The 25672-nt window shown below is 42.9% G+C and overlaps 1 protein-coding gene across 7 annotated transcripts in view; it reads right to left on the bottom strand.

Moving 5' to 3' along the window:
* Positions 1–25672, bottom strand: part of ABTB3 (ankyrin repeat and BTB domain containing 3) — a 236859-nt gene that overhangs the window by 58277 nt on the left and 152910 nt on the right. For all 7 annotated transcript variants that reach the window (XR_014160678.1, XM_081878365.1, XM_081878367.1 and 4 more), the window contains exons 3-4: positions 23261–23465; positions 7628–7780 (exon numbers count right to left, since the gene is read on the bottom strand). Coding sequence is in view for 6 of the 7 variants with exons in the window: in XM_081878365.1 (XP_081734491.1) it covers positions 7628–7780; positions 23261–23465 (358 nt within the window). In the remaining variant the exon portion in view is untranslated. The remainder of the gene's footprint in view (positions 1–7627; positions 7781–23260; positions 23466–25672) is intronic.

Below are 25672 nucleotides of genomic sequence, written 5' to 3'. Positions count from 1 at the left end.
TTATGCACAATGAACACCTAAGGCAGCAACCTTTTCATCCAGCTAGAGAAGCTCTTGAAAAGAAAAATGTATTCCATTCCCCCCAGCCCCGGAAAGTACAGCTAGTGGGTGCCTAATGTATCTCAACCCTAGTGACCACCCTGCACATCTGGCAGAACAATCAAATGTGCATTGCTCAGGTAACTGCTGGAAATCTGCACACTGTTCAGACTAAAAGGATCCCCCTTCCCAGGCACCATTAGTTGACTGAACACACGTTAGTCAGGGAAATCTCAGCAATGTGCATGAGGGCATCTACCCTGTGATTCATTGTGGTGAACTATAGAGGAGTGATCCTTAAACCCTAACGGATGTAGTGAGAACCTGTCCATGTTGTCAGAGTTCAGCTCCAGGTTTTGGAAAGGAGCAAGCTCCAGGAAAAGTTTGAAAAAGCACATAGCCGCCCATCACAGCTTCTCATGTGAAAGAAATTACTTGGAAAAAGACAGTTTTTCTATCAACACGTGCTCCCATGCCAGCACCCTCTTAAGTTGTTCAGGTTGCATGGATAACAGCAGAATCTCAATTCATTTCAACTTAGGAAAGTAATTTATAATTAAACAATAAAGACCTTTGCAGCAGCTTGAAGACTAAAAAATTTATTGGAGCAACATTTGTTAGTCTTTAAGAAGCTACAAGACTAAGACTTTAAGAAGCTAAGACTTTGTTGTTTTTGCTGCAGCAGGCTAACACAGCTACCTCTCCTGGGATTGTGATTAGCTATTTATGCCCTGTTGTTTTACAGTATATGTATTCTTCCTTCTTGTTTGTGATTTAAATTCTAGCGCAAAAGCAATCAAACAGATTTCCTTTGATCAAACAACAATGGCACTTGTATGCAAAAAGATAGGAGCACTTAATTCTCAACAATATCAACAGCTGAATATTTATCTTCTTTGATTAAGAAAAATCCAAAACCAGTAGCAAAATACAGTACAGTGGTACCTCGGGTTAAGAACTTAATTCATTCTAGAGGTTCATTCTTAACCTGAAACTGTTCTTAACCTGAGGTACCACTTTAGCTAATGGGGCCTCCCGCTGCCACTGCGCCGCCGCCACATGATTTCTGTTCTCATTCTGAAGCAAAGTTCTTAACCCGAGGTACTATTTCTGGGTTAGCCGAGCCTGTAACCTGAAGCATCTGTAACCTGAGGTACCACTGTATTTCATTCAGACTAGAGCACTATTCAGACAGTATGAACCACTTGCATCTTAGCCTCAAACTGCTTTGCCTGCTATCTTTGCAACCCAGAGGTAATAGTACAAACTTGAAAGCATCCCCTCCGCAGAAGCACAGCTGGCAATGGTCAAAGGGAGCAGTGGTGAGCCCACTACCAACAGGCCAGATTCTGCCCACCAAGCCACGGCAGGTGGCACACCAGTCCCTAGAAAAACCTAGCAACCATCTGGAGAGCCCCAAGTTCTCCTATCCTTGCTGAATGGCAACTGAAGGTACTCAACATGAAGGGAATCTGTCTCACAGTGTTTGCATTCCATTTACCCCAGTGGCCTCCTCTCCTGCCTGATGAAAAAGGCGTAGAGAAGATTTTTGTTTTTACTAATGGAAGGGGCAGAGTGCTGGGCAACAGTGGAAGGCAAGGGCGGGCAGGGGGAAAGATCTTTGCCGAAAGATCAACACTTGGCTCCCACCTACAGGAAAAGAGATTGCAATCAGACAAAAGTTTTGTCTGGTGTGTAGAATTTCATTTTAAAGAGAGCCATTTGTGAAATGCAAACTGACCTTTGAAGAGAATCAGGAGTAGGTTCTAAAAACAAGAGAGGGGGGAAACAGGCAGGGAGCAGGATTCCCAATAACAGCACTGGCTGAGTAGTTTAAATCATATATTTAGGCTGCAGTCCTGTATCTACGCACCCAGGAATAAGCCACACTGCAATCAACAGGACCTACTTCTGAGTAACTATGTTTAACTAAAAATGCTACGAATTTGCATCTATTTGCTTTATTTTCAGTAGGGCAGCTTAGCTCAACTGCTTTGCATGCAAGTTAAGTCCCAGGATCAATTCCAGGTATGTCTGCAAATGTTCCCTGTCTGAAATCCTGGGGAGCTGCTGCCAGACAGTTCAAGCCATACTTAGCTAGATGAACAAATGGTCTGACCTAGTGCAAGGTGGCTTCCTATATTCCTCTTCTCTGATCTTTAAATCCCAAACAGGAAATCAGTGATTTAAACCAACACCTCCCTCCTTATTTGGGAGTAGGAGGCAATCAGCGGGAAATCTGAGATGTATGCCAAGTTCCAGGAGGCTCTTTGCATATGCAAAGCTTGCAGTTGGTCTACAGTCATGTTGCTCAGCCTCAAGGTACACAGTACATCAGAAAAGCCAGAAGGATGCAACTTTAGTGAGTGAGTGAGAGATCCAATCTCTGCAGCAGCTTTAGAGCAGACCTGGAAGTGGCTGAAAATTTGAAAACGAAGCGGAGGGTCTCTTTGACACAGGCCTGACTGCTCAACCATAGGAGGGGGGAAATTGGATCAAAGCTGAATGCTGGGCTAGCTGGGAGTTTTGTATTTTTCCTGCAACATTTCCCTTGATTCTTCCCCAAAGTTACTATTTATTTTTCTGGAGAAAATATGAAGGTACTTGCACATTTTCCCCACTACGGCAGTTAGTTTTGGGGAAGCAAACTAGGTCAGAGAAATGGCATGAGGAGGGTGAACTAACTACCTCTCTTCCAGTGCTGATCTAATTCAGGAGCCCCATTCATGTCTCATACAGTTTGGCCTTGAGTAAACATGACATGTAGGGACGCAGGTGGCACTGTGGGTTAAACCACAGAGCCTAGGACTTGCCGATCAGAAGGTCGGCGGTTCGAATCCCCACAATAGGGTGAGCTCCCATTGTTCGGTCCCTGCTCCTGCCAACCTAGCAGTTCGAAAGCACGTCAAAGTGCAAGTAGATAAATAGGAACCACTCTGGCGGGAAGGTAAACGGTGTTTCCATGCGCTGCTCTGGTTCGCCAGAAGTGGCTTAGTCATGCTGGCCACATGACCCGGAAGCTGTACGCCGGCTCCCTTGGCCAATAAAGCAAGATGAGCACCGCAACCCCAGAGTCGGTCACGACTGGACCTAATGGTCAGGGGTCCCTTTACCTTAAACATGACATGTACATAAGAGAATAAGAGAGGAAATCATACATTCTGTAATGTTTGAAGTTGTATCTCCCATAGCATTAAGAGTTGAAGTGAACTAGAGGGGAGAAGAGACAACACTTCAATAATTCCTCATTACTGGTGTTAGACGCCAAGGTTAGCAAAAGAGGATGAGATTCCCATCAGGAAACCTGAATATGACCTTGTAAGTATTCAAATCCTCTTTATCCTCTGGAATCATCCGTACCAAGGGACTGCTGTATGTTTGTCAAGGAGTTTGTTTGCAGCTGCATGCTGGGTTAGTGTTTCCATACCTAATTATTGCAGCAGTCATAGCTGGAATTAGAGGATTATTCAAAATTTGGGATGAGGACAAGGACACTCAAGGAGAGAGGCATATGAAAAGGGTGCTGTATCTCATTAGACGGGTAACTTATTTTGTATTATTAGCTGGCTCTGAAAAGACCTCCTGCTTTCCTACTCTTTCTAGCATCTTTTAAGCTGGAAGCAGAACTAGCAGGAGGTAAAGCAGCAAAGTTCCCTACTGCCCCAAAGTCAAGGTGCATATTGCCCGGTAGTGGCCATGTTATTTTGAAAAAACCACAAGCACCTTCCTCCTCTTTGGCAATACCAAAACAATAATGATACATTAAGACTGCAATCGTGGGAGCAAGCCCCAACTGAACTTTCTTCTGAGGCTGTGAAGGCAGGAGCGGATTCACCAAAACACAGTGCCCAAAACCTCCACCTCGCTGAGATGCTCCAGGATCTGATACTGTGCTTAACAGTATCAAAAGCCATTGAGTGATTGAGAAGAACGAGCAGAGTCACACTCCCACCCCATCTCTCTCACGACAAATGTCATCAACCAGGATGACTAAGGCAGTTTCAGTGCCATGACCTGGCCTGAAGCCAGACAGAAATGGATCCTAGTAATCTGTTTCCTCCAAACATGCCTGAAGCCAGACCACCAATACCACATACTCACAACACCTTGCCCAGAAAGGGAACATTCACCATTGGGCAATAGTCATTTAGCATTTCATGGTCCAGGGAGGTCTTCTTAAGGAGGGGAAACAGCTCTGACAAGTTCTTTCCCATCACTTATCATCTGATTTTTGTAGCTGGAGATGCCAGGGACAGAACCTTCTTTATACAGTGGTTAAGTACTTACTTCGGGTTAAGTAATTTGTTCCGGAGGTCCATTCTTAACCTGAAACTGTTCTTAACCTGAAGCACCACTTTAGCTAATGGGGCCGCCGCGCCGCTGGAGCACGATTTCTGTTCTCATCCTGAAGCAAAGTTCTTAACCCGAGGTACTACTTCTGGGTTAGCGGAGTCTGTAACCTGAAGCGTATGTAACCTGAAGCGTATGTAACCCGAGGTACCACTGTACAAACATGTGTTCTGCCAATGAATTATAACCTCTTTGCATCTGGTGGGCCACTGTAAGAAAGAGGTTGCTGGGCTAGATGGACCTTTGGGGCAAAAAACAACAACAAACCAATTGGACTTGGAGCTTTAAAGTGCAGACCTGCGCCTAGAAATGTGGCACAAAAGAAAGTTTGCATTGCATATATGTTTCTCTTGAGCAGACAGAGACAGGACTAACTTGCATCCTGCACTTCTAGAAAAATTTCCAGGTAATCTATGGGTTCTTGTTGCCCCTTATACAACAGCCTTATTGTCTTACCCAAACCTACCTGAAGGGCAAATTCTGTTAAATACTGTTTAATACTATGTAAGATATGTGTATTTATGTGTGTATGCCTACACACATGAATATATATCTACCCTAAGTGTGTGTTTGTGCACATGTGCACATGGAGAGAGAGAGAGAGAGAGAGAGAGAGAGAGAGAGTCATTTTTCATAGTTGATCTCTGTAATATTTTTTGCTTTGATGCTTCTAGCGATGGCCTGAAAGACACTTGGTCTTATTACTTCTTAAATTGCTTTTGCCCCTATTCCTCAAGTATTTGCTCTCTGATAACAGAAATCTGGCCTCTTGGCTATGTTGTGGCAATATATATATATACACAAATTTATCATGTCTTTATGTGAAAATGATAATGCTGTGTCGCTGGCTCCTAGCGCTAATAAATCTTTGTTCTTTTCTTCCGCTGCAAGCTACCACTGGAGCTACAATTTACTTTACACATTATTGGGGGCGCTACCACTTTTTTTGCAAGTTCATCCTACTACCCAACTACACCAGTGGGTGTGATACAGCTGCTCTGGGAAGAGAAGGCAAGATCCAATTCACTCAAATTCACATTTGACGCAAAAGTGGAGAAAATGCTGAGTGATCCGTAATATGGGGGGGGGGACGGAACGGCGACAAATATTTGTTTAGCCCTAAGCACTTATTCAGAAGCAGCAAGTCTCAATATCAATTGCTGGGGAACAACAGTGGGAGAGTGCTCTTGCATTCATACCCTGTTTTGTGGGTTTACAATAAGTATCTGGTAGGCCAGTGTGATAAACAGGATGCTGGATTCAGGACTGGCCCAAGACACTGCAATGCCTGAGGCGAAGGACAACATGCCACCCTTATTTCACATAAAATAAGCTGACAGAACTGCCAGTCCATTCTTATTTTAACACTGGCATCCTCCTGAGGGCAGCAGCCTAGTTTAGGGGGCAGAGGCAGGCCGCATCCCAACACGTTGCACCACGCCCTGCTTCCCTTCTGTTACCTGAGGCAGCCACCTCAGTCTATGCCTAATGATAGGGCTGGTCCTGAGGCTGGACTAGATAAGCCTTCAGTTTGATCAAACAGTGGTATGTTATTATGCTCAGTGAAATACAGTGCTACCTCGGGTTAAGTACTTAATTCATTCCGGAGGTCCGTACTTAACCTGAAACTGTTCTTAACCTGAAGCACCACTTTAGCTAATGGGGCCTCCTGCTGCCGCCGCACCGCCAGAGCACGATTTCTGTTCTTATCCTGAAGCAAAGTTTTTAACCTGAAGCACTATTTCTGGGTTAGCGGAGTCTGTAACCTGAAGCGTATGTAACCTGAAGCATATGTAACCTGAGGTATCACTGTACACATAAGTATGTAATAAGCAGGGTAGCAAAAACCTGTTCATAACACAATCACACTCCTGTGGAAGACAGGCGTGCCTGGCGTGCTCTGGTTCATGTGGTCACGAAGAGTCAGACATGACTAAACAACAACAACAACACAATCACCAGGGCAAAGTTACAGAAATAAGAGGAAGGCATACAGAAACATGTCTATTCTCTTCCTTGGAGATTTAACATACAAAAAAGGGGCAACTCATTAATCTGGCTCGTTAATAAGGGGCTTCTGATAAATTAATCAGTGATGTCATTTCCCCATAAGCTACTACCATGCACAGTCTCTCATGGTTCTAAACAATCTGAGATGCATAGACTTGTTTTTGCATTGCAGCAAGTAACATCAGACCCTGCCAACACAGCGGCTGCTGTCTCAAGGGATATACATATAATCCTTTCCACATATAAGAAGGGAGTCTTTTATAACTCACTGTGAAGCTGCTGAAAATAATAAACAATAATTAATAAATAATAATAATAATAATAATAATAATAATATGTACACATGGGTTTGAATCTACTGGTCTCTGAGGAATAGCCCAAGGACTGTCAGCTTCACTCTCCTCTGAAGCTACTAAGCAACTAGATGACGAATTTCTGCCTTTACAGGCTCATAATGCTGAAGCATAAGTCATTCCATATAAAAAGCGAATCTAAATAAAATCTCCCACAATGAAGGATACATCAAAACCCAACACTTTTGTACCTTCACATACATGAGCACAATGGCAACAAGCTCTTTAAAAATATAAAATGTATGCATAACTTACATATTGACAGCGGCATTTGGAAATCACTAGCTGCAATACCGCTGCATACTTTTTCTATTTTAAAAATATGCAATGCAACCTCTTAGCAACCTCTTTTCCAGAAACAGAAATTCAGCATGAAAAACAGAAATCTTACAGCAGGAGCTGGAAGTACTTCTCAGTGAAAAATATGCTATTTAAACCATGGCTGCTGCAAAGAAGGGGAGATGCCTTTTAGATAACACCTCTGAATTTTGCAAAGGAACACAGCAAGACCGAGCTAATTAGGTGAGCACTTCACTCTCTCATTACGGAAACAGCATCTGATGGGAAAGAAGGGGAAATACAAACAGAATTCAAAAGAAAAGGCTTAGGGGGCTTGATCTAGCTATTTAAACATGCAGGCACGTAAGCCTTGCAGATTCCAAAACTGGCTCAACCTCCATGTGAAGGAGATACAGGTTTTTTTAAAAAAGCTAAATGGTAAGGGGGTGGGGGAGATTAGAAAGCGACTTGCAAATCAGCAGATAGAGTATGTAACTGAACCCTTGCTCAGCTTGTTAAAACACAGCAATCTCTTTAACGAATCACATTGAGGTTGGGGTTTTTTTTGGGGTTGTTGTTTTTTTGCACAGACTTACTTTAACTGGCGAGGTTCACAGTCAACTCCTGGTAGCAACAGCCTGGCCGCTTGCCGTACATCATCACTGTCCAGGGAGAAACTGCGACGGTGCCCTGCATGAGCCAAAGCTACTCTGATCCATTCCATCAGAGGTGGCAGCACAATGAACGGCCTAGGAAGAACAAGACAAAGAAGCTATTTTTCCTCCCATTGCAGTATATTGTGTGCTGCATAGAATATTTCGTACCTGCCCTTCAACGTTGTTACAATAATATAATCAAACAGTTACTAAAAAAAGAAGTTAAACAGTTTACAATGATAAAAACAAGTGAAACAGTAAAAAGCTTTCTAATCCAAACAGAACAGTATAGATTCAACAAAAGAAGTAGGTTTCACAGAACAAAACATCTTAAAAGCCAGGGTAATGATATCCATATCTATACTAGAGGCAATGAAAATTATTGCAGAGAATTTGTAAGGAACTGTAATTGGAAGGGTTGAATTGGCTTCACTTAGACAGCAAGTCCCCAAACTTTGCTCACAGGTCAGTGCTCTTTTCTAGAACATATACATTGCAGGGAGAGATTTGCACGCTTCTGTATCAGCCTGTCTTATTAAAACCTTCAGACCCACAATCACAATGAAAACAGCCACCGGATTTCTTTAAAATCATTAAAGTACCTTTTTGCTAAAGCTCTATCTGCCCAACCCCAGATCAAAACAGGGTGAGAGGGAAGACCATTCACTCCCCCTTCTTGAATAAAAGGCAACAGAAGCTTAAAAAATGACATTATGAAATTTTAATTTCAAAACTAGTGTAATGCCAGACCTGGTCCAGAATATGATTGAACTTAAGTCTGCCCAATATTAAAAATACAGTTAAATTACCAAGAAGGATGACCCCGTTACAGTTTTCATGAAAAACCAGTATGTTTCTTTTCAGGCTGCTATCAAGAGAATGTTTTTCAGGATGACAACCACTGATTTTGAGCAGGAAGATCCAGGAATGTAATGGGGTCTCTTACTGTAATTCTAACATTGTAGCATGCCCAGTGCATTGCAGCAAGGTGAGCACTTCCAACTCTCATCATGAAAAGAGCATCTGATGCCTGTGAATAATAATAATAATAATAATAATAATAATAATAATAATAATAATAATAATAATAATAATTTATTATTTATACCCCGCCCATCTGGCTGGGCCTCCCCAGCGACTCTGGGCGGCTTACATAAAAACCAAAAATACAGTAAAATCTACTGGGGAAATGAACATACAGGATAAATAATGCAGTTTGGGAAACCCAGTAGAAACCTTGCTGTGCACACACAAAACTATGCATACACCTGAATGGTCTCTCCTGTTATAGGTAGCAATGCAACTGAAGTTTGGAATTGGGGTGTTTGGAGGACTAACTTCATCAGTTTGAAATATCTGGGCTAACTATGAGCTGAGCCCGAACTTCTTACTCTATTTTCCTACCACTGCAGCTCTTGAAACTTATTTATTTTGTTTTTATTTATTTTATTGATTTCTTACATTTATATCTCATAAAAAGAGACATATTTGATACCACTTTAGAACAATTCCACTCCACACTGCAATCCTTTGTTGTCATCTTTATTTTCAAGCAGTTGCAGTGCGAAAACCTCATAGATACAAGGAGAAAATTGGGTAGATTTCCTTCCCCCTTATTTTCAAGAGTTATATATGATCACTGCAGCCATTCAAAATAATAAGAAAGCTTTCAAGAAACTCCCATTCAACCCACCATGGCTTGTTCAAAACCATTCTCAGTCAATTCTGCTCATAATCACCAGCCTCAGTCACCCTGAAGGACTCATTTTTTATTCAGATTCTCTGGTAGGCCCATCTTATTTTGAATTCTTAGTTTCTCAGCTCATCACAGCTCTTGGTCTATTCAATTTTCCCCCCTTTTTGTATGAAAGGTGTTCTGAACCTGGCTGGGTGCCCTATCCCACAAGCCTCCCCTCATAATAATTACCCTTGCATACTTTAAACTGACTAGACCAGGTTTTGTTTTCTGAGCCAGCAAAGGAAGAGCGGAGCACTTATTTGGTTGAATTGGATTTTATTATCCTGCTCCCTACAAAAAAACATCACCAGGAGGTTGGGGAGAGTCACAGGTTGCCTTAGGCAATCTTCTTTGTAGTCTAGGCTAAAGGGTGCTCCTCTTGCCCCACATACACAAACCGAAGACAAAGATGCAGAGTTCTGGGGAAAGGTATGCTCAGGTTTATGACACAATGTGTACAAAAATGATGACCTCACTAGGCTTCTTACAGGTATTGCTTGGTATAACATTTCCAAAAGGAAAATGTGTGTAAGGACAAAGGGGGATTACCCCACATAGAAAGCAACTGCAGTTTTGGATGAGGTCCTGAACAAATATGACCTGAACTGGGAAGATGAGGATGGCAAAACAGCAGATTACACCAGTTGCTAGCAAGAAGTGTCACTATGATGGTCTTGGTGAGCCTTCACTTTGGTTCTTTGTCTCTCATCATTGTTTTCTAAGGCAGAAGCAGCAGAAAGCTACATTGCTGAAAGGACCATTTTTGCCACCAAGTGGCTGAGCTCCTGTGATGCTATGGGATGTTCATAAACATTCAATATGCTGCCCATCTTCAAAGTTTGAAAAATAGCCACCCCCACCCCCACACAAACCAAGGGTTGCCATCCTTTTTGGACTACCAAACACATTTTGAATTGTGAAAGAGTGCTGGAAGTGCCAGTCACAAAATGGCAGCCATGAAGATGGTGAGGCATAAAACAAAATCAGAAGGACACCACCCCCCCGGAGTGGCTGGGGAAACCCAGTCAGATGGTTGGAGTACAAATATCATCATCATCTTCATGTTTACCATAAGAAGTCAGCTAGGTCCTGTTGGTCTTGATTATGGTGATCTCACGAATACACACAAACACTGCTGCTGCTGCTGCTGCTGCTGCTGTCTAATAACAGCAGGGAGAATTCCTCAAAACCAGAAAAAACATACAAGGTAACCCCACCACCCTCACATAAATCACTTAGAAATTATCTGCACAGATTGCCCCATTACTTTCTTTCTAGGAGGGCTACAGACTTACTGAAAAAGAAGCTCAAGATTCTGGAGCACCTGCTCAGGGCATGATGGGAAGCATTCACAGGCACCTTAAACTATGCATGGCTTTTAAAAAAATCTGCAAGATTATTTATCACCTGCTGAATGTCTGTCACTACTCCATACTCACTATATATAGCTTTAGAGGCCTATAGGCAGCCCAAAATCCAATGGCTACCAATCCAAAGTGGACTGATAGGGAAGTACTCTTCTGTCTTCCATGATTGCTCCATGAGCAACTTAATCTACATTGACAGTGGTGGTGGTCAGTGCTGGGAAAAGTGCCTTTAGGAATACAGTTTCTGAGTGTTTTTTTTTAAAAAAACTGATGGAGATATGATTTGGGGAGAGAAGTCCCTTGGTCCACCACAGAGCCTCTGATTAGTATGTATGCTTCCAGCCAAAAAGACGGGCAGGACATGTTTGGTATGATATTTAAACCATGCAATCAAAGAAATGCATAAATGATAGATGAACAAGCAGCTAGAACAAGGCTTTGCCTTGGGGACAGAAGAGAGAAGTAAAGGGAGAAAGCGTAGACTCTCTAGGCACAAAAAGGAAGATATATATTGACATTTTATTCCAACTGAAGCAACAATGATAAATAAATAAAGCTTTCAGTGCAATCCTATGCATGTCTGCTGGGACTTATTCACAGGTAAGAACACAGGATATCTCAGTGCAACGTCCAGTGTTGACAATGGAATTATTTCCCCAGGCGAAAGACCAAAGTCTATGCAAGTATCACAGGAGTCTTTTGGAAAGCATATCTGCTCCATGACATCACTGATAACGAGCAGCGCAACTGATTTCTCCGTGCCTGTACAATATTGTGGTATTGTGGCCATCTCAAATTCTGGGGTAAGACTTCCTTGGGGGCACAAGACACCTGAAGGGAATACATGAAGGTCCAGAGCGGGATCCAGTCCTTAGGGAGATGGAGCATTCCTCCCTGTCAGGATCCACTTTTATTTGGATTTCAAACTGGAGGAGGCATCCTCTGCTGAGGTAGAGCAGGATACTGAGGAGTCAGTGTCTACAGAGACAAGGCCAAAAGCTGGTCCCTCAGATGACAACACACACATCCTGAAGCTCCAATAGCATGGATCTCAATGCCCTGTGTCTAGGAAGAGGGTTAAACCTCTCTGTGAGGGGAATGAGGTGTTCAAACAACTCCCAACATCCTGAAGAAACTACAGTTCCCAGTATTCTTTGGGAGAAGCCATGACTGTTTAAAGTGATACGATACTGTTTAAAATGTACTGTGCAGTTGTGGCCATGGTTAGGATAGCTATGCTGGCCATTTCTTTTTCTAGATTAAAAAGCCTCAAATATGGTACCCATTCATTTTGGGCAAGATGAAAATTTTATAGGCACAATGTGAAGAAATACAATTGTTTCATCCACTGCAACCTCCTTTCAGACTTTGCCTCAAGACTTCTGCTGGACTTGCTGCTGAGATGAAACTGTCAAACAGCTTCTCCAGGCTTTGGCTTCGGAAGATCAGTGTTAGCTCTCAGGAAAAAATCTCTCTCTGCAGGCTTTGCATTTCCCTTCTTATGTGCTGGAGCACACAGCATTGAGCCTTTTTTATTTCTTCTTTTTTTTAAAGGGTCAGCAACAAAGCTATGCTCTGCCCATGCAACATGGCTGATGCTCAACCATTAAGAAATTGTTGTCGTTGTTTAGTCGTTTAGTCATGTCCGACTCTTCGTGACCCCATGGACCAGAGCACACCAGGCACTCCTGTCTTCCCCTGCCTCCCGCAGTTTGGTCAAACTCATGCTGGTAGCTTCGAGAACACTGTCCAACCATCTCGTCCTCTGGCATCCCCTTCTCCTTGTGCCCTCCATCTTTCCCAACATCAGGGTCTTTTAAGAAATAAAATTATGTAATTTTGCTCTGCTGTTTCTGAATCAGGACTACCTTGAAGATGTGAAATTTGAACTGACCAAATTTCTCCTCCATTCCTGCTGTCTATCCTGACTGATAGCAGCTCTCTAGGGTCAAGGGCATAGTTCTTTCACATCAGCTGTTACCTAAGCTCGTTTTAACTGGAGATACCAGGACCTGGACTTGGGATGTTCTGCAAGCAGAGGATTTTCTCTGGCACTATGCTATGCTCCCTCTGCCCTCACAACAAAAAAAACCACTAAAACCACAGGAAGCAGCACAGCACAGCAGAGAAGAAGCAGAATCAATAAAATCAACTAATTTAAACGAGAGACGTTGATATAATGTTAGACCCAGGCAAATGAAAAGATATTCCCCTGGGGCCAGAAAGATACCAGCTTTGGCACTAGGCAAGCCTTCCTAAGGGAGGGCATTCCACAAGCAACCCACCCGGAGCTTGATAAACCTCCTGTTTTTGCTGCCAATCTCATATAACAAAAGCAGTGGGGTTGTCAATCAGTAGTGGGTGGCATGGTGGGATAATGGCACTTACCTGACCTCCTTCCAACTGAGTTGCTGCTGCATATCAGGGTGGATAAGGAGGGGCAAGGTGGTGGTGAGGTGCAAACACTCTGGCCGGTGCACAGAATGGCTTTCATTGGCGCATTTGTACCATGCTGTCCCCACTGCCACCTCCCTCCTCTGTCCCAGAAAGCCACTTCCGACCTCGGGAGGTGGTGGTGTTGCAGGCTTCACACCCCCAGCCCCAAGCGATCAGGGGAATCCTCTGCCGCACCATCCCCCTGGCCAGCCAATCGGCTGGCTCAGGGGGTGTGGCTTGCTGCATTTAAGGCAAGCGCAGCAGAGGAGCGTCCTCTTTGCAGCAGATCAGCTGGGGAATACTCCCTCAGTCAGAGGGAGGTCAGGGAAGTAGCACAGCCCCACCAAGCTGTTGGCTTACTGGTTGTCAAACTATGAATCCATGGCTGGTGGGTTGTGGTCTTACACATAGGTTGTGTGAGTCACAGATTGTGCAGGACAGAATTATATGTGAAATGTCTTGATTGGGTACATATGTGTGTAGAATCAACATGGAGCACCAACAGGGATTTCTTTAAATGTTTGTGTAATCTTGTGAAGAAAATAAGGAAGGCAAAATTAAAGCGGTGCGGTAATTTGAAAGGCAGTAGGATAAAAATAAACTAGAGATCGCTTTTTGTGGGATAACACTGTAATCCGACACTGCATTAGCAGCATGCATTAATTGGTTTCTCTTCACCACACAACTGAACTTACAACCAGAAAAGTTTAGTTGCTCTAAATGATTGCATTAAAAAAAATTATTTTTAAAGCACTTTACGTATTAATTAGGAGCTCTGTATAAAATAACCATATATAATCTCTTAAAAAGCTAAACAATATAAACATTAAAAATGTAAGTACTGTAAACAAAATGCTAAGCTTCTAAAATATCTGTGAGTGTATTTCTGGTTTTTAGGATGCATCCAAAATAGGAAAGGAGAGATGTTCATCCATTGCAAATCTGAAAGGCAGCCTGCCCCTGGCAGTGAACACCAAAGCATCAGTGAGTGCAGGACTAATACCGATCATGCAAGTGGCAAAGCGATATCTCAATGATGGTGGCACCTAAGAGGTCCCTCCATTTTCCTTTTCTCTCCCAGGCTCCAAAATCCAGCCCTAATGGTACATAGTCACCACAAAAAAGCCACTGAAAATGGAAGGAGGGCAATGGCCAGAGAGAGGAACACATCAAGATTTTCTCTTCTAGGTGACCATATAAAAATTCAGAAATTTGATGCTAATGGTTGCTAAAAGTCCCTACCACAAATTTTAGATGTGTTGAAAATGACATATTTTACCTGACTTTAATGTCCTCTGAATCATATCCTTCATGCTCATGCTGTATTTTGTTTGTTTAGATTTCTTACCTATTCTTCACCATAAGGTCCCAGTGTGGGTTACAGTAATATACTATACAGCTATAAAACAGATACAACCATTAACAATTACAAAACAAGTAAAACCACGCAAAATGGAGCAGTATGCATGAAAGGGGCAGAGCCACTGCGGTCATGTATCATTTGAGTCTTCTTATCAGCTGTCTTGAGAACTCATGGGTGCATGTGTTCACAAAAGCACAATATAATTTCTAAACAATTAAAGTAAATAAAACACACACTTGTACCTCTTTTACATGGTTTTGTAAAAATAAACCCAAACCGAAACCTGCTCAATAGAGCACAAAAGGTGGCAAGTCCCAGGACCTGGAGTTTCTCCATACCTTCTTGTAGCTCAAATTTCAGAGAAAAAAAACGACCCAATTGGGCATATCCCACGTAGCCATTCAGTGTGATATACAGTGTGTTCCACTCTCTGTTTCCTGACATCGTTAAGAGACTTGAAACCTCTTTCTTATTTTATGCCTTCTCAAGCAAATAATGAACCTGTAACGTTAAAGGTGGGGGGGGGGGGAGTTGAAAAATAGAGTACTAAAGAAGGATGAAAAATGTGACCCCAATGTCTAATGTGCTGCGGGGGTGGGGTATTGCATCTGGGGCTATACCTGTAATTTGTTTAGCAAGTCTGAGCCTGTAAGAATTAATCAGGTGTGTGCGTTTTTTGTTTATACTTATAAACTGCAAGTTTTATAACATTCATGCACTTCCCTAATTCAACAAGTAAGGCATTAAAGCTACCCAAAAGGAAGAGCTGAAAGGCTGTGGGAAATGTTTGCCAACTGGAAAAAAAATAAAAATTTCTCAGAAAAAAAGATTTACAGTCTCACATAGCATTTTTTTTTAACCTGACTGATAGGGGAAATTAAAAAAAAGGTGGCCATATGCCCTATTTTACAGGAGACACTCCTCTGTTTGAAGGCCTGTCTGCAGCAGGCCTGGTTTAAAGATAATAAACCCTAAGGAGGGGAAGCAGGGGGCTTTAAGTGGTCCATGAAAAGCTAGCACTTGGCCTGGAAACTGAGAAGGTACACAATGCACCAGATCACAAGCCTTTCCCACCGTGGTAAGATGCATTGTTTTCCTATTTGAATTGTAGGAATTATTTCTAGATTTGCACATGAACATATTAGCATATGATAAATTTCCAACAAATTGCCCCTGAGGGATTCTGGCCCTCAGTAGAAAAAAGAAAAGATTCTCAACCTCTGGTATATGTGGTACCTGAAAGTGGCAGATAGATGGTGAAAAGGCAGGAAGTGAAGTCGAGGATAACAGACTGGAGAGGAGAGGAAAGCTCCCAGATGAGAGCTGGGGGTGGGGTCCTGTCCATTTTCCGTGGGGGTCAGAAATAAGAGCTACCTATGGATAGACAGGGTCCGTATAGTAAAAGCTATGGTATTCCCAGTAGTGATGTATGGAAGTGAGAGCTGGACCATAAAGAAGGCTGATCGCCGAAGAATTGATGCTTTTGAATTATGGTGCTGGAGGAGACTCTTGAGAGTCCCATGGACTGCAAGAAGATCAAACCTCTCCATTCTTAAGGAAATCAGCCCTGAGTGCTCACTGGAAAGACAGATCATGAAGCTGAGGCTCCAATATTTTGGCCACCTCATGAGAAGAGAAGACTCCCTGGAAAAGACCCTGATGTTGGGAAAGATGGAGGGCACAAGGAGAAGGGGACAACAGAGGACGAGATGGTTGGATACTGTTCTCGAAGCTACCAGCATGAGTTTGACCAAACTGCGGGAGGCAGTGGAAGACAGGAATGCCTGGCGTGCTCTGGTCCATGGGGTCACGAAGAGTCGGACACGACTAAACAACAAATACATGGATAGACAGAAGATTTTTGTTGCTGTGCACTGTTTTTGTAACTTAGACACCCCACTGCTCCTCTCCTATTTTATGCCGTTGCTATTATGAGAACATGTATCTTATTATGTTTCCTTATTATTATAGTAGTATTTATAGAACTGCTTTGATTTTTATGTTGTACAGATATTATGCCACCTACTGAAATTTGTGTTCTGTGTTGTAAGCCACCCTGTGGTCTTTGCACAAAAGGGGTCATATCAATTTAATAAAGAAATAATTGTTTTGTTTTATAAGCATTTGTGCTTATGGAAATTTCCTATGTACAACAATAGTTATAACTACTGCAGACATGTGCTATGACACCTAGTCAGGAAAACACTCCTGATAGGAGCCAGCAATATTAGTGATATATTCCCAGAGTTTTAAAACAAAAAAATAGGCCATACACAAAGCCCTCTGGTGGTTTATCGTTAATTTAATGTGTCTTCATTCCCACCGCCCCAACTCCATTTTACTTCTTAACAGGTCCCACTATACATTGGCTGGAAAACACATATGCAAAATGAGGCTACACCTGCTACAACATTCAACAATATGAGACAAACACACACAACTCAGACTGGAAATTAAAAGGCAGGGTAGGAAATGGGGATGGTTGACAGACTCTTTCAAATCATTTAAGGCTTCAAGGGAAAAAGAAAAGTGGGGGGGGGCAGCAGAAATGGTATAATAAAAATTTCACCCTAAGGCCATAGGATGAACCCAAAAAACAGCCCAAACATCAGAGAGGAATTCCAGTATGCTGCCAAATAAAATTAATGTGGATTCCAAGACAGTTAAAACTACACTTTCAGTCAGAATAATAGGAAAAGAAATACTGTACAGCAAGTTTGAGGGAAATGATAAGGGTTGTGCCAATATAGTTGGCAAGTGAGGTGCTATCAAGGAAAGGGAGCCCACACAAATTAGCAAGCAGAGACAATGCGCCAACCAGCTCTTGCAAGGAACCCCCAGCAATCAATGTAGCACCTCTACTGAGTTAGCACACTTAAGAAGGAGGAAGCATGCCACTGAATTTGATTTAGTCCTGCCAATCCTGTTGGGACTATAAAAAGTGGCTTCAGGTGTAAAGCAACAGTAGGCATTTAAAGATAAATGTAGGTAGGCCCAGAGAAGGAGGGCTGACTTATACATCTTGTTTAACATCCAGAAAACCCATAGGACATAATGCTCAGAAATAAACTATGTCAGTAGGGAACACCACAATGCGGAAGCAGTAGAGAACAGGAGTGATGCCGCACTCACTTTCCTCACCCCAGGAGTGATGCCGTTTGCTCAAAAGGGCGGAGCAGCAAGACTGAGAAGACACTACCCTCACCCCCTGAAATGTGACTGTAAATTTTTTTTTGGGGGGGGGGGGATATATCATATTGACAAGCACACGGAGAATGGAGAGGAACAAAACCAATAGCAGACTTGAAAGGCTGAGAGGGTGTAGATTATTTGGAGGCAAACACTCCCAGATCCTTATCAACTTGTATGGATATTGAAAAATACAATGCTATAGCACCTCACCAGTGACATTCTCTCTGGTATGGCCAAAGCGTAAAAATGGGTGTGGCTTTATTTTTAAGGACACATTTGGGAAGCCACAAAACCTTTTGGCATTACTTAAAGGAGGGAACCTGTTGAAGTGCTCAGCAAAATAGTTAATCTTCCTCTCCTTCCTCTTCTCCTTCCTCCTAAGGCTGACACATCTTGGAGGGCATTGAGGGGGCACAAAAGTCAGGGGAAAATATGTTTGTTTATTTTTTTGTTTTAAATGGATAAAATTGGGGTGATAAATTGTTGATGTCACAGCAGAGGGCCTGTCAAAACTTTTTTTTAAAAAATGACAAATTTGGAAGGAGAACTTGGGGAGCACAAACAATATGAGGGGTGCATGTGACAGATGGATTAGCCGTCCCTGCAATAGATTTTTGCTATTCATGTTCCACCATTTAAATAATCTGCACAACTGTGCTCTTATTTTTAAGATTCTGTCTGAGGGTGGAGGGTTGGCACAAGACATTTTGGTACCTAAGGTGAACCACAAAATGGCGCCCCCTCCCTGTCAGGGAAGAAGTGGTGAATGAAGATCTGTATCAGGAACAAGCAGGGAATAAAGATCTACTGTACATTGAGGTCTGTTGCTCCTGTCGATTCTGATGGCTGAGGCTGTCATCTCACTTTGCCTCATGGGTGGGCCGGCCCTGGGAAGAAGTGTGTCTGTTTATAAAGCAGTGTGTGTTTATAAAGCAGGGAAGCCACTTACAGTGACAACATCCAAGGACATCTCACTTTGAATTACAGAGCGTCAAATTTAGAAAGCCAGGATAAAACAGCCAGGGAATGAGAAACAATCTAACTCTTTCCATTATAAACAAAACAAAATGCAAATATGAGAGCAAAGTTAATAAGAATAGAGAAAAACACCTTGAAGTCAGATAAGATAAAGCAAAATGCTTAGAAACAAATGTGACTAAGAATAATTTCATTTTTCTTTCAAGCATCAGAGAGAGGGAGAGGGAGATTCACAAGGGGAAATGCTTCCAATAAATCACACACTAAAAAGGATGACTTACAATAGGGAATACCACCAGTATCCCTTTGGTGGAAATTAAAATACAAAAGAAAACTTTTGAAAGCCACATTAACCAACTGCTTTTGTGAGGCAGCATGAAAACTGGATCAGAAAAAGCAGATTACATAACTCAGTCCATGGAAAGATCTGGGCCTCTATAATATCCTTTGCACTTGAGATTTCTGTTGCTAAACACCACAGCACATCTGATTATGCAGCAGAAGGTATCTTTGTTCCTTCCAAAGCCAACCACAAGGTCCTGGCAACAATACAGAAAGCTTACTCTGGCCTTTACCACATTACCACAGTTCCTAAAGTGGTTTTCCAGGGAAAGAAAATTTGTCAAATAGGGCTTAAAAAGGAACAGACCTTTGTCTGATTTCAATACAGTCCAACTGCTTCAAGAATACTAACAATTTAATAAGTGCAGCAGCGTAACTAAATTAGGGGATGGGGCAGTTGTTGACAAATGTCAAAACTAGCCTGCATTTTATTACCTTTTATTATTTTTATTCCTTATTATTATTTTCATGCTATTTGAAATGTGCATCAGTGCAAAGGAATGAGAATAGACAAACTAAGATTCATTATTGAAAGCAGGGATGGGAAAATATAATATATACAACTAAACATGACCTTGTGTGAATCACCATTAATCCTTCTTGCCTGCTTGTCACATTGTTCTATGCACCTGGCTATATATACCCTAAGTTCTGTTCCCTTCTTTGTAAAGGTGCCAGTTTGCAACCAAGAAATGCTTCATAAATCTTGAAGAGGGCAAGGAGGGGGTGGGATCCAGCTGGGGCATCGTCTGCCCCACTCCTGCCCTATCTGCCATGTTAAAAAGCTGTATTTTTTCTGCTTGCTACTACAGACGAGGGAGGAAGGCCTGTGAAGGGACCAAACAAAGGATGACATGTGAAGGAGAGCAGCTCTGGGTGGCAACCTGGCAACTCTACTTCTTTCATCTACTGTATTTTTCACTCTATAAGACGCACCAGACCACAAGACGCACCTAGTTTTTGGAGGAGGAAAACAAGAAAAATATATCCAGTTACAGATAGGTAGCCGTGTTGGTCTGCCATGGTCAAAACAAAATAAAAAAATTCCTTCCAGTAGCACCTTAAAGACCAACTGAGTTAGTTCTAGGTATGAGCTTTCGTGTGCATGCACACTTCTTCTGAATCTCAGAAGCCAGAACAGCAAGAGGGATTACTGCGCAGTGAAAGCAGCAATCCCTCTTGCTGTTCTGGCTTCAGTGATAGCTGCGCAGCCTGCATTCACTCCATAAGACGCACACACATTTCCCCTTATGCTTTAGGAGGGAAAAAAGTGAGTCTTATAGAGCAAAAAAATACGGTAATTTTGTTTGTCCAAAGTAGATTTTAAGTCCTTTTAGCAGTGGCTGTGCCACTTCCACATTCTGTATGGCAAAGGCAGGAAAAAAGTAGCTTGGGATCTCTAGGTGATTTTCAGGAGATCACCAAGGATTTCTTAATTCCCAATTGTTTAGTATTATCAACAACTTCCACTACCACCCCACCCACCCGGATTAGGTTGTTGAAATGGAAACTTGGTGGGAGGGTAGGGACACAAGGAAAGAGTGTTTGTACAAAAAAACCAGTGAGTTCAGTTTTGGTACTGAAAACTAATTCCTGTCCTAATATATACTCAGAGGCACCCTGATCTTTATTTCTAAATCTGCCTTCCCTTTCTAAGCCACCGTTTTGCACTTGGCTGCAACTGGTGGACTTTGGGGGTCCTGAGAAAAACAAAATAGATCCCTCAAGCTTGATGCCTGCCCATCCCTATCATTGTACAGCATATAAATTAATAACTACTGAATAAATAGTAGATCATATTAGCAGTATACTTAAATATATCAAAACTCCTTTCCTTTTCTTATTTTATCAATTTGAGAGCACTTGAACAGAGAACTCAGGTGAAACATGTCAAACTGACCTAACCCATAACCCAGGATTGCACAATTGTGACTCACCAAACCAAATGCAGCCCTTCAGCCATGTATGAAAGTCTGCAGCAAAAACAGAAGCTTAACTGAACCACTAGGAAGTAGAACAGGAAGCTGCCTGTCAGACCACTGGCCCATCTAGTTCAGAATATTCAACAATGATTGGCAGTGGCTCTCCAGGGTTTCAGGCAGGGGTCTCTCCCTGTAATAGTGCCACTGTATTCTGCTCTGGTCAGACCTCACCTGGAGTACTGTGTCCAGTTCTGGGCACCACAGTTCAAGAAGGACACTGACAAACTGGAACGTGTCCAGAGGAGGGCAACCAAAATGGTCAAAGGCCTGGAAACGATGCCTTATGAGGAACGGCTAAGGGAGCTGGGCATGTTTAGCCTGGAGAAGAGGAGGTTAAGGGGTGATATGATAGCCATGTTCAAATATATAAAAGGATGTCACATAGAGGAGGGAGAAAGGTTGTTTTCTGCTGCTCCGGAGAAGTGGACACGGAGCAATGGTTCCAAACTACAAGAAAAAAGATTCCACCTAAACATTAGGAAGAACTTAAGCTGTTCAACAGTGGAATTTGCTGCCAAGGAGTGTGGTGGAGTCTCCTTCTTTGGAGGTCTTTAAGCAGAGGCTTGACAACCATATGTCAGGAGTGCTCTGATGGTGTTTCCTGCTTGGCAGGGGGTTGGACTCGATGGGCCCTGTGGTCTCTTCCAACTCTATGATTCTATGATTCTATGATTCTATGAAAATGGGCCCATCTAGTTCAGTATATTCAACAATGATTGGCAGTAGCTCTCCAGGGTTTCAGGCAGGGGTCTCTCCCAGCTTACCTGGGACTGAAACTGGGCCCCTTTTTAAGCAAAGCAGATGCTTCACCACTGAACTATAACCCTTCTCCCAAAGCAGTACCCAACATAGTTGAGCAGCTATTGAGGGTCCAGTAGTGTTTCAGGTCGTCCCTCCTGCTTAACTGTGTTACTTGCCTCAAATTTACTGTGTGAGAGCAGCAAGAAGGGGGAAGCACCCTGACATTCCTACAATGCCCCACAGTTATGCTATGTAGGGCAGGGATGATGAATCTGTGGACCTTCAGATGTTATTGGACTCACATGAACACCAACCATGGCCAATAAGTGGGAATTATGGGAACTGTAGTTCCGCAACATCTGTGATGTAGAGGTATTGTGGGGAAAATCGAGATGGCAGGTTGGTGCTGCAGATTTCTGCTGCTGTCACCCACTGTACTAAAAGCAAGCCCATTCTAGGGCAAGTCTGCAAAGAAGTGGGTGAGCTGAGCTGGAGTAGTGCTGCACTCTAGATGACATGTAGGTGAGAGGCCCCTCATATATGGAGCCAGCCTTGTTGGTGGACTCAGTTGGGCTTCATGGATTACAGGTTATGCAGCTCTCCCATAACAAAATACACTGACTTCTTGAGATACACTCAGCCACAGATCCCACAAGATGCTTTACTGCAAACAGCTGTTACTGATCCAAAATCTATTCATGGGCTACTGGAAGGCAACAGAAGCATGATTGACTTTTGGTCAACCCAGGTTATACCAGAGTCCTCTGTCATGCGGATCTTTAACATCTTCCAAAAGATTTCCCCTTATTTCAAACAAATTTCTCAAGTTAGGACATTTTATTTCACACATACACACTTTGTACGCATGCAACTCTTATCCTGGCTCTTCTTTGGACTCCTAAGTCTGGCTAAAACCAGAAAACTAGGGCTTAAATAATGAACATGTTTCAAAGTCACCTCTGAATGTCAACAGGCATTACTAGCAATGTAATAGACTCCACAACTTGTTCTTCACATACTGTGTATATTCTACTCAGTCCCTGAGTCCCAAATTACAGTTGCTGAAGCCCATTAAATTTGTAAAAAAACACATTTAAAACCAAACCTGTTAAGCTACAAACAGAACCTCTAATTTTCCTTTCCAAAATCACAGGCACGGCCAAGAGACAAAAAGAGAACAAAGTTTGGGGGGTGGGGGTGAAAGAGATCTCTCCAAAATAGACATCTGGAACCAATCTGCAGTATGTAGCCACTGGGTGTCATTTTTGATATATTCTGGGTCAGCCACAGAGCACTTAATGGCAGGCGAAATTTATTCCAGGAAGAAAAAGCAATCATAACCAAAATAGACTTAATGGAGAAATCTACAGTGCCTAGCCTGCGTTCGGTAACTAATAAGAAAACTGTGGATCTGTTGGTAAAGGAGATCATTACCTTTCCGTCTGTAGCGTTACTTTGGAGGGTTCCACGTTCGGGTTCTCCCATTCCATCTGTGGGCAGTGCATAAAATAACAGAGCGTGTACAAGGCCTCCGGTTCCCAGTAGAGCGAGCCCTGCTTGTGGTGCATGGGGGTGCTGTTGCTATGTTGCTTCGCACTGAGCGGCTGGAGGTGATGCATTGCTCGAGACACCAGATCGCCTGGAAAGGGAGAAGTCAGGATCATTGCTATGGCTGGGTGTAATTATATCTCAGCCTCAGGCCTTCTTTTGTTTAAGCACCATTCTGAAATATAGAGGCTGTGGTTGCATCAAGAGTGGCAATTCATGTTAGGTTGTAAGATTTATTCAGAAGAGCAAACATTACTGATGTACCGTTGGCGCAAGGCTTTAGATCCGCTGCATGGTGCTACCACTGAGCCCCTGCCCAACACCACCTACTTGGTGGTGGTGCCTCTGCCATCCTGCCACCATCACAGCCCCTGTGTGGCATGCTACAGGCTTAGCAGGATCAACTCCAGACCACGGGCAGGTGCCCAACCATGCTGACCCCTAATACCAGGCTTGTTCACACACTCCCAAGGCAAAACAATACATTTCCAAGAAAGAGTTATTTATTATTTCAATTTCTATCCATTTTGTATTAGTGAAAGTAGTAATGGGAAGGCACAACAACATCCAACAATATTATGCAGCCAGGAAGTAATTATTCTCTCTTTATAATGGACTAAGGCATTCTGGGAAGCTGTGGTGATGTTCATACAAACAGCTCAGCTCAGAAGTACGGGCACTCTCTCTCTCTCTCTCTCTCTCTATATATATATATATAATTGTATAATGCCCTTCATCCATAAATCTCAGGGCAATTCACAACATGAAAACAAAAGAAACCCCCCCCCCACAAAACACATAATAAAAACAAACCAATAATCCGCACCCCACAACACAATTAAAAGGCATCATATGTTAATCAGCCCAAGGCCTGGTTGAAGGGGAAGGTTTTTGCCTGGGACCTAAAGGTGTATAATGAAGGTGCCAGATGAACATCTCTGGGGAGACCACTCCACAGAGAGGGAGCCACTGCAGAAAAGGCCAGTTCTTGTGTTGCCACCCTCTGGACTTCTTGTGGAGGGGGTGCAGGAAGAAGGGCCACAGATGATGATCTCAGGGTACAGGTTCAGTTCACTTTAAAGAGCAAGAAGGAACCATGGCTCAGTGGGAGAGAAGGGGAAGGACCCCTGCCCGAGACTCTAGAGCAGGCATCCCCAAACTCAGCCCTCCAGATGTTTTGGGGCTACAATTCCCACCATCCCTGACCACTGGTCCTGTTAGCTAGGGATAATGGAAGTTGTAGTCCCAAAACAGTTGGAGGGCCGAGTTGGGGGATGCCTGCTCTAGAGAGCTTTACCAAGGATCTGTAGCTCAGTGGTACAGAACATGCATTGCACACAGGCTTAATCCCTGGCAACCCCAGGTAGGATCAGGTAGCAGACGATGGGAAAGATTCTGTCCTAGACCCTGGAGAGCTGGTGCCGGTTGAGTAGACAATGCCAGGTTAGATGTGGCACCAGTCAAAGGCCAGTCAGTATCTCTGGCATCCGTCTGCCTCGGGAGACAATGAAGTAGTATGCCTTTGGGGGTGAGGTCAAGCTGTTGGAAGGTAACAGTGCCTGCTATGGCTGTAGAGACCGATGTAGGAGAGACATGTTTTATTCCACCTGGTCAGTACAAGGCAGCTTAATATTATGAAGACTTGGCACTCCTGCTCTGCCTGTGATTTAACTCAGTACTATTTCCTACATCCTTTTTTTAATACAGAAAAGAAAATACAGAAAATCCTTAGGGAAAATGCATGAACCCCTTTTGTTATTCGGTGCCAATCACACAGATACTGTCATCTACATATACCCATGATGTCCAAGCACCAGTTGGTTGCTGAACAATATGCCCAGGGTAGTGAGTATCTTGCAATTTCAGTAATGTATAAGGGGGTGGGGGGAAGCAGCACATTATATTGGGCTGAGAATGGAATACAATTAAAACAAAATAATGTGTAGTAAGTGGCACTACACAAACAAATTGACAAATCTACATATTCCCTTCAGGAAATATCTCAAAGGCACCCCCACCAATGGAAAAGGCTGCTGCTATTTTCTCACTAGGAAATAGCGCTATCGCACATGGAACATATGTTATACCCAAATCTGAAGCCACAGTTTCTGAATCAGATGACTTCCTTTGGCAAAAGGAGCCAGACACATTCCAATATGTTGCTCCTGGCAAGAAATTCATTTCAGCACACAGTATTTGTTTTCCTTGTGACTGAAAGCATATGGTCAAATTCCACCTCTATTTCAAGAAGCAGAAACTCTCTTCTTTCTTCCTACATCTGCTAATCTTCTGTTGGAG

The sequence above is a fragment of the Podarcis erhardii genome (assembly GCF_964252035.2).
Source record: "Podarcis erhardii genome assembly, chromosome: 10".
Classification (NCBI taxonomy): Eukaryota; Metazoa; Chordata; class Lepidosauria; order Squamata; family Lacertidae; genus Podarcis; species Podarcis erhardii.
The sequence above is the reverse complement of the archived record's forward strand: the minus strand, read 5'-3'. Positions and strand labels throughout refer to the sequence as shown.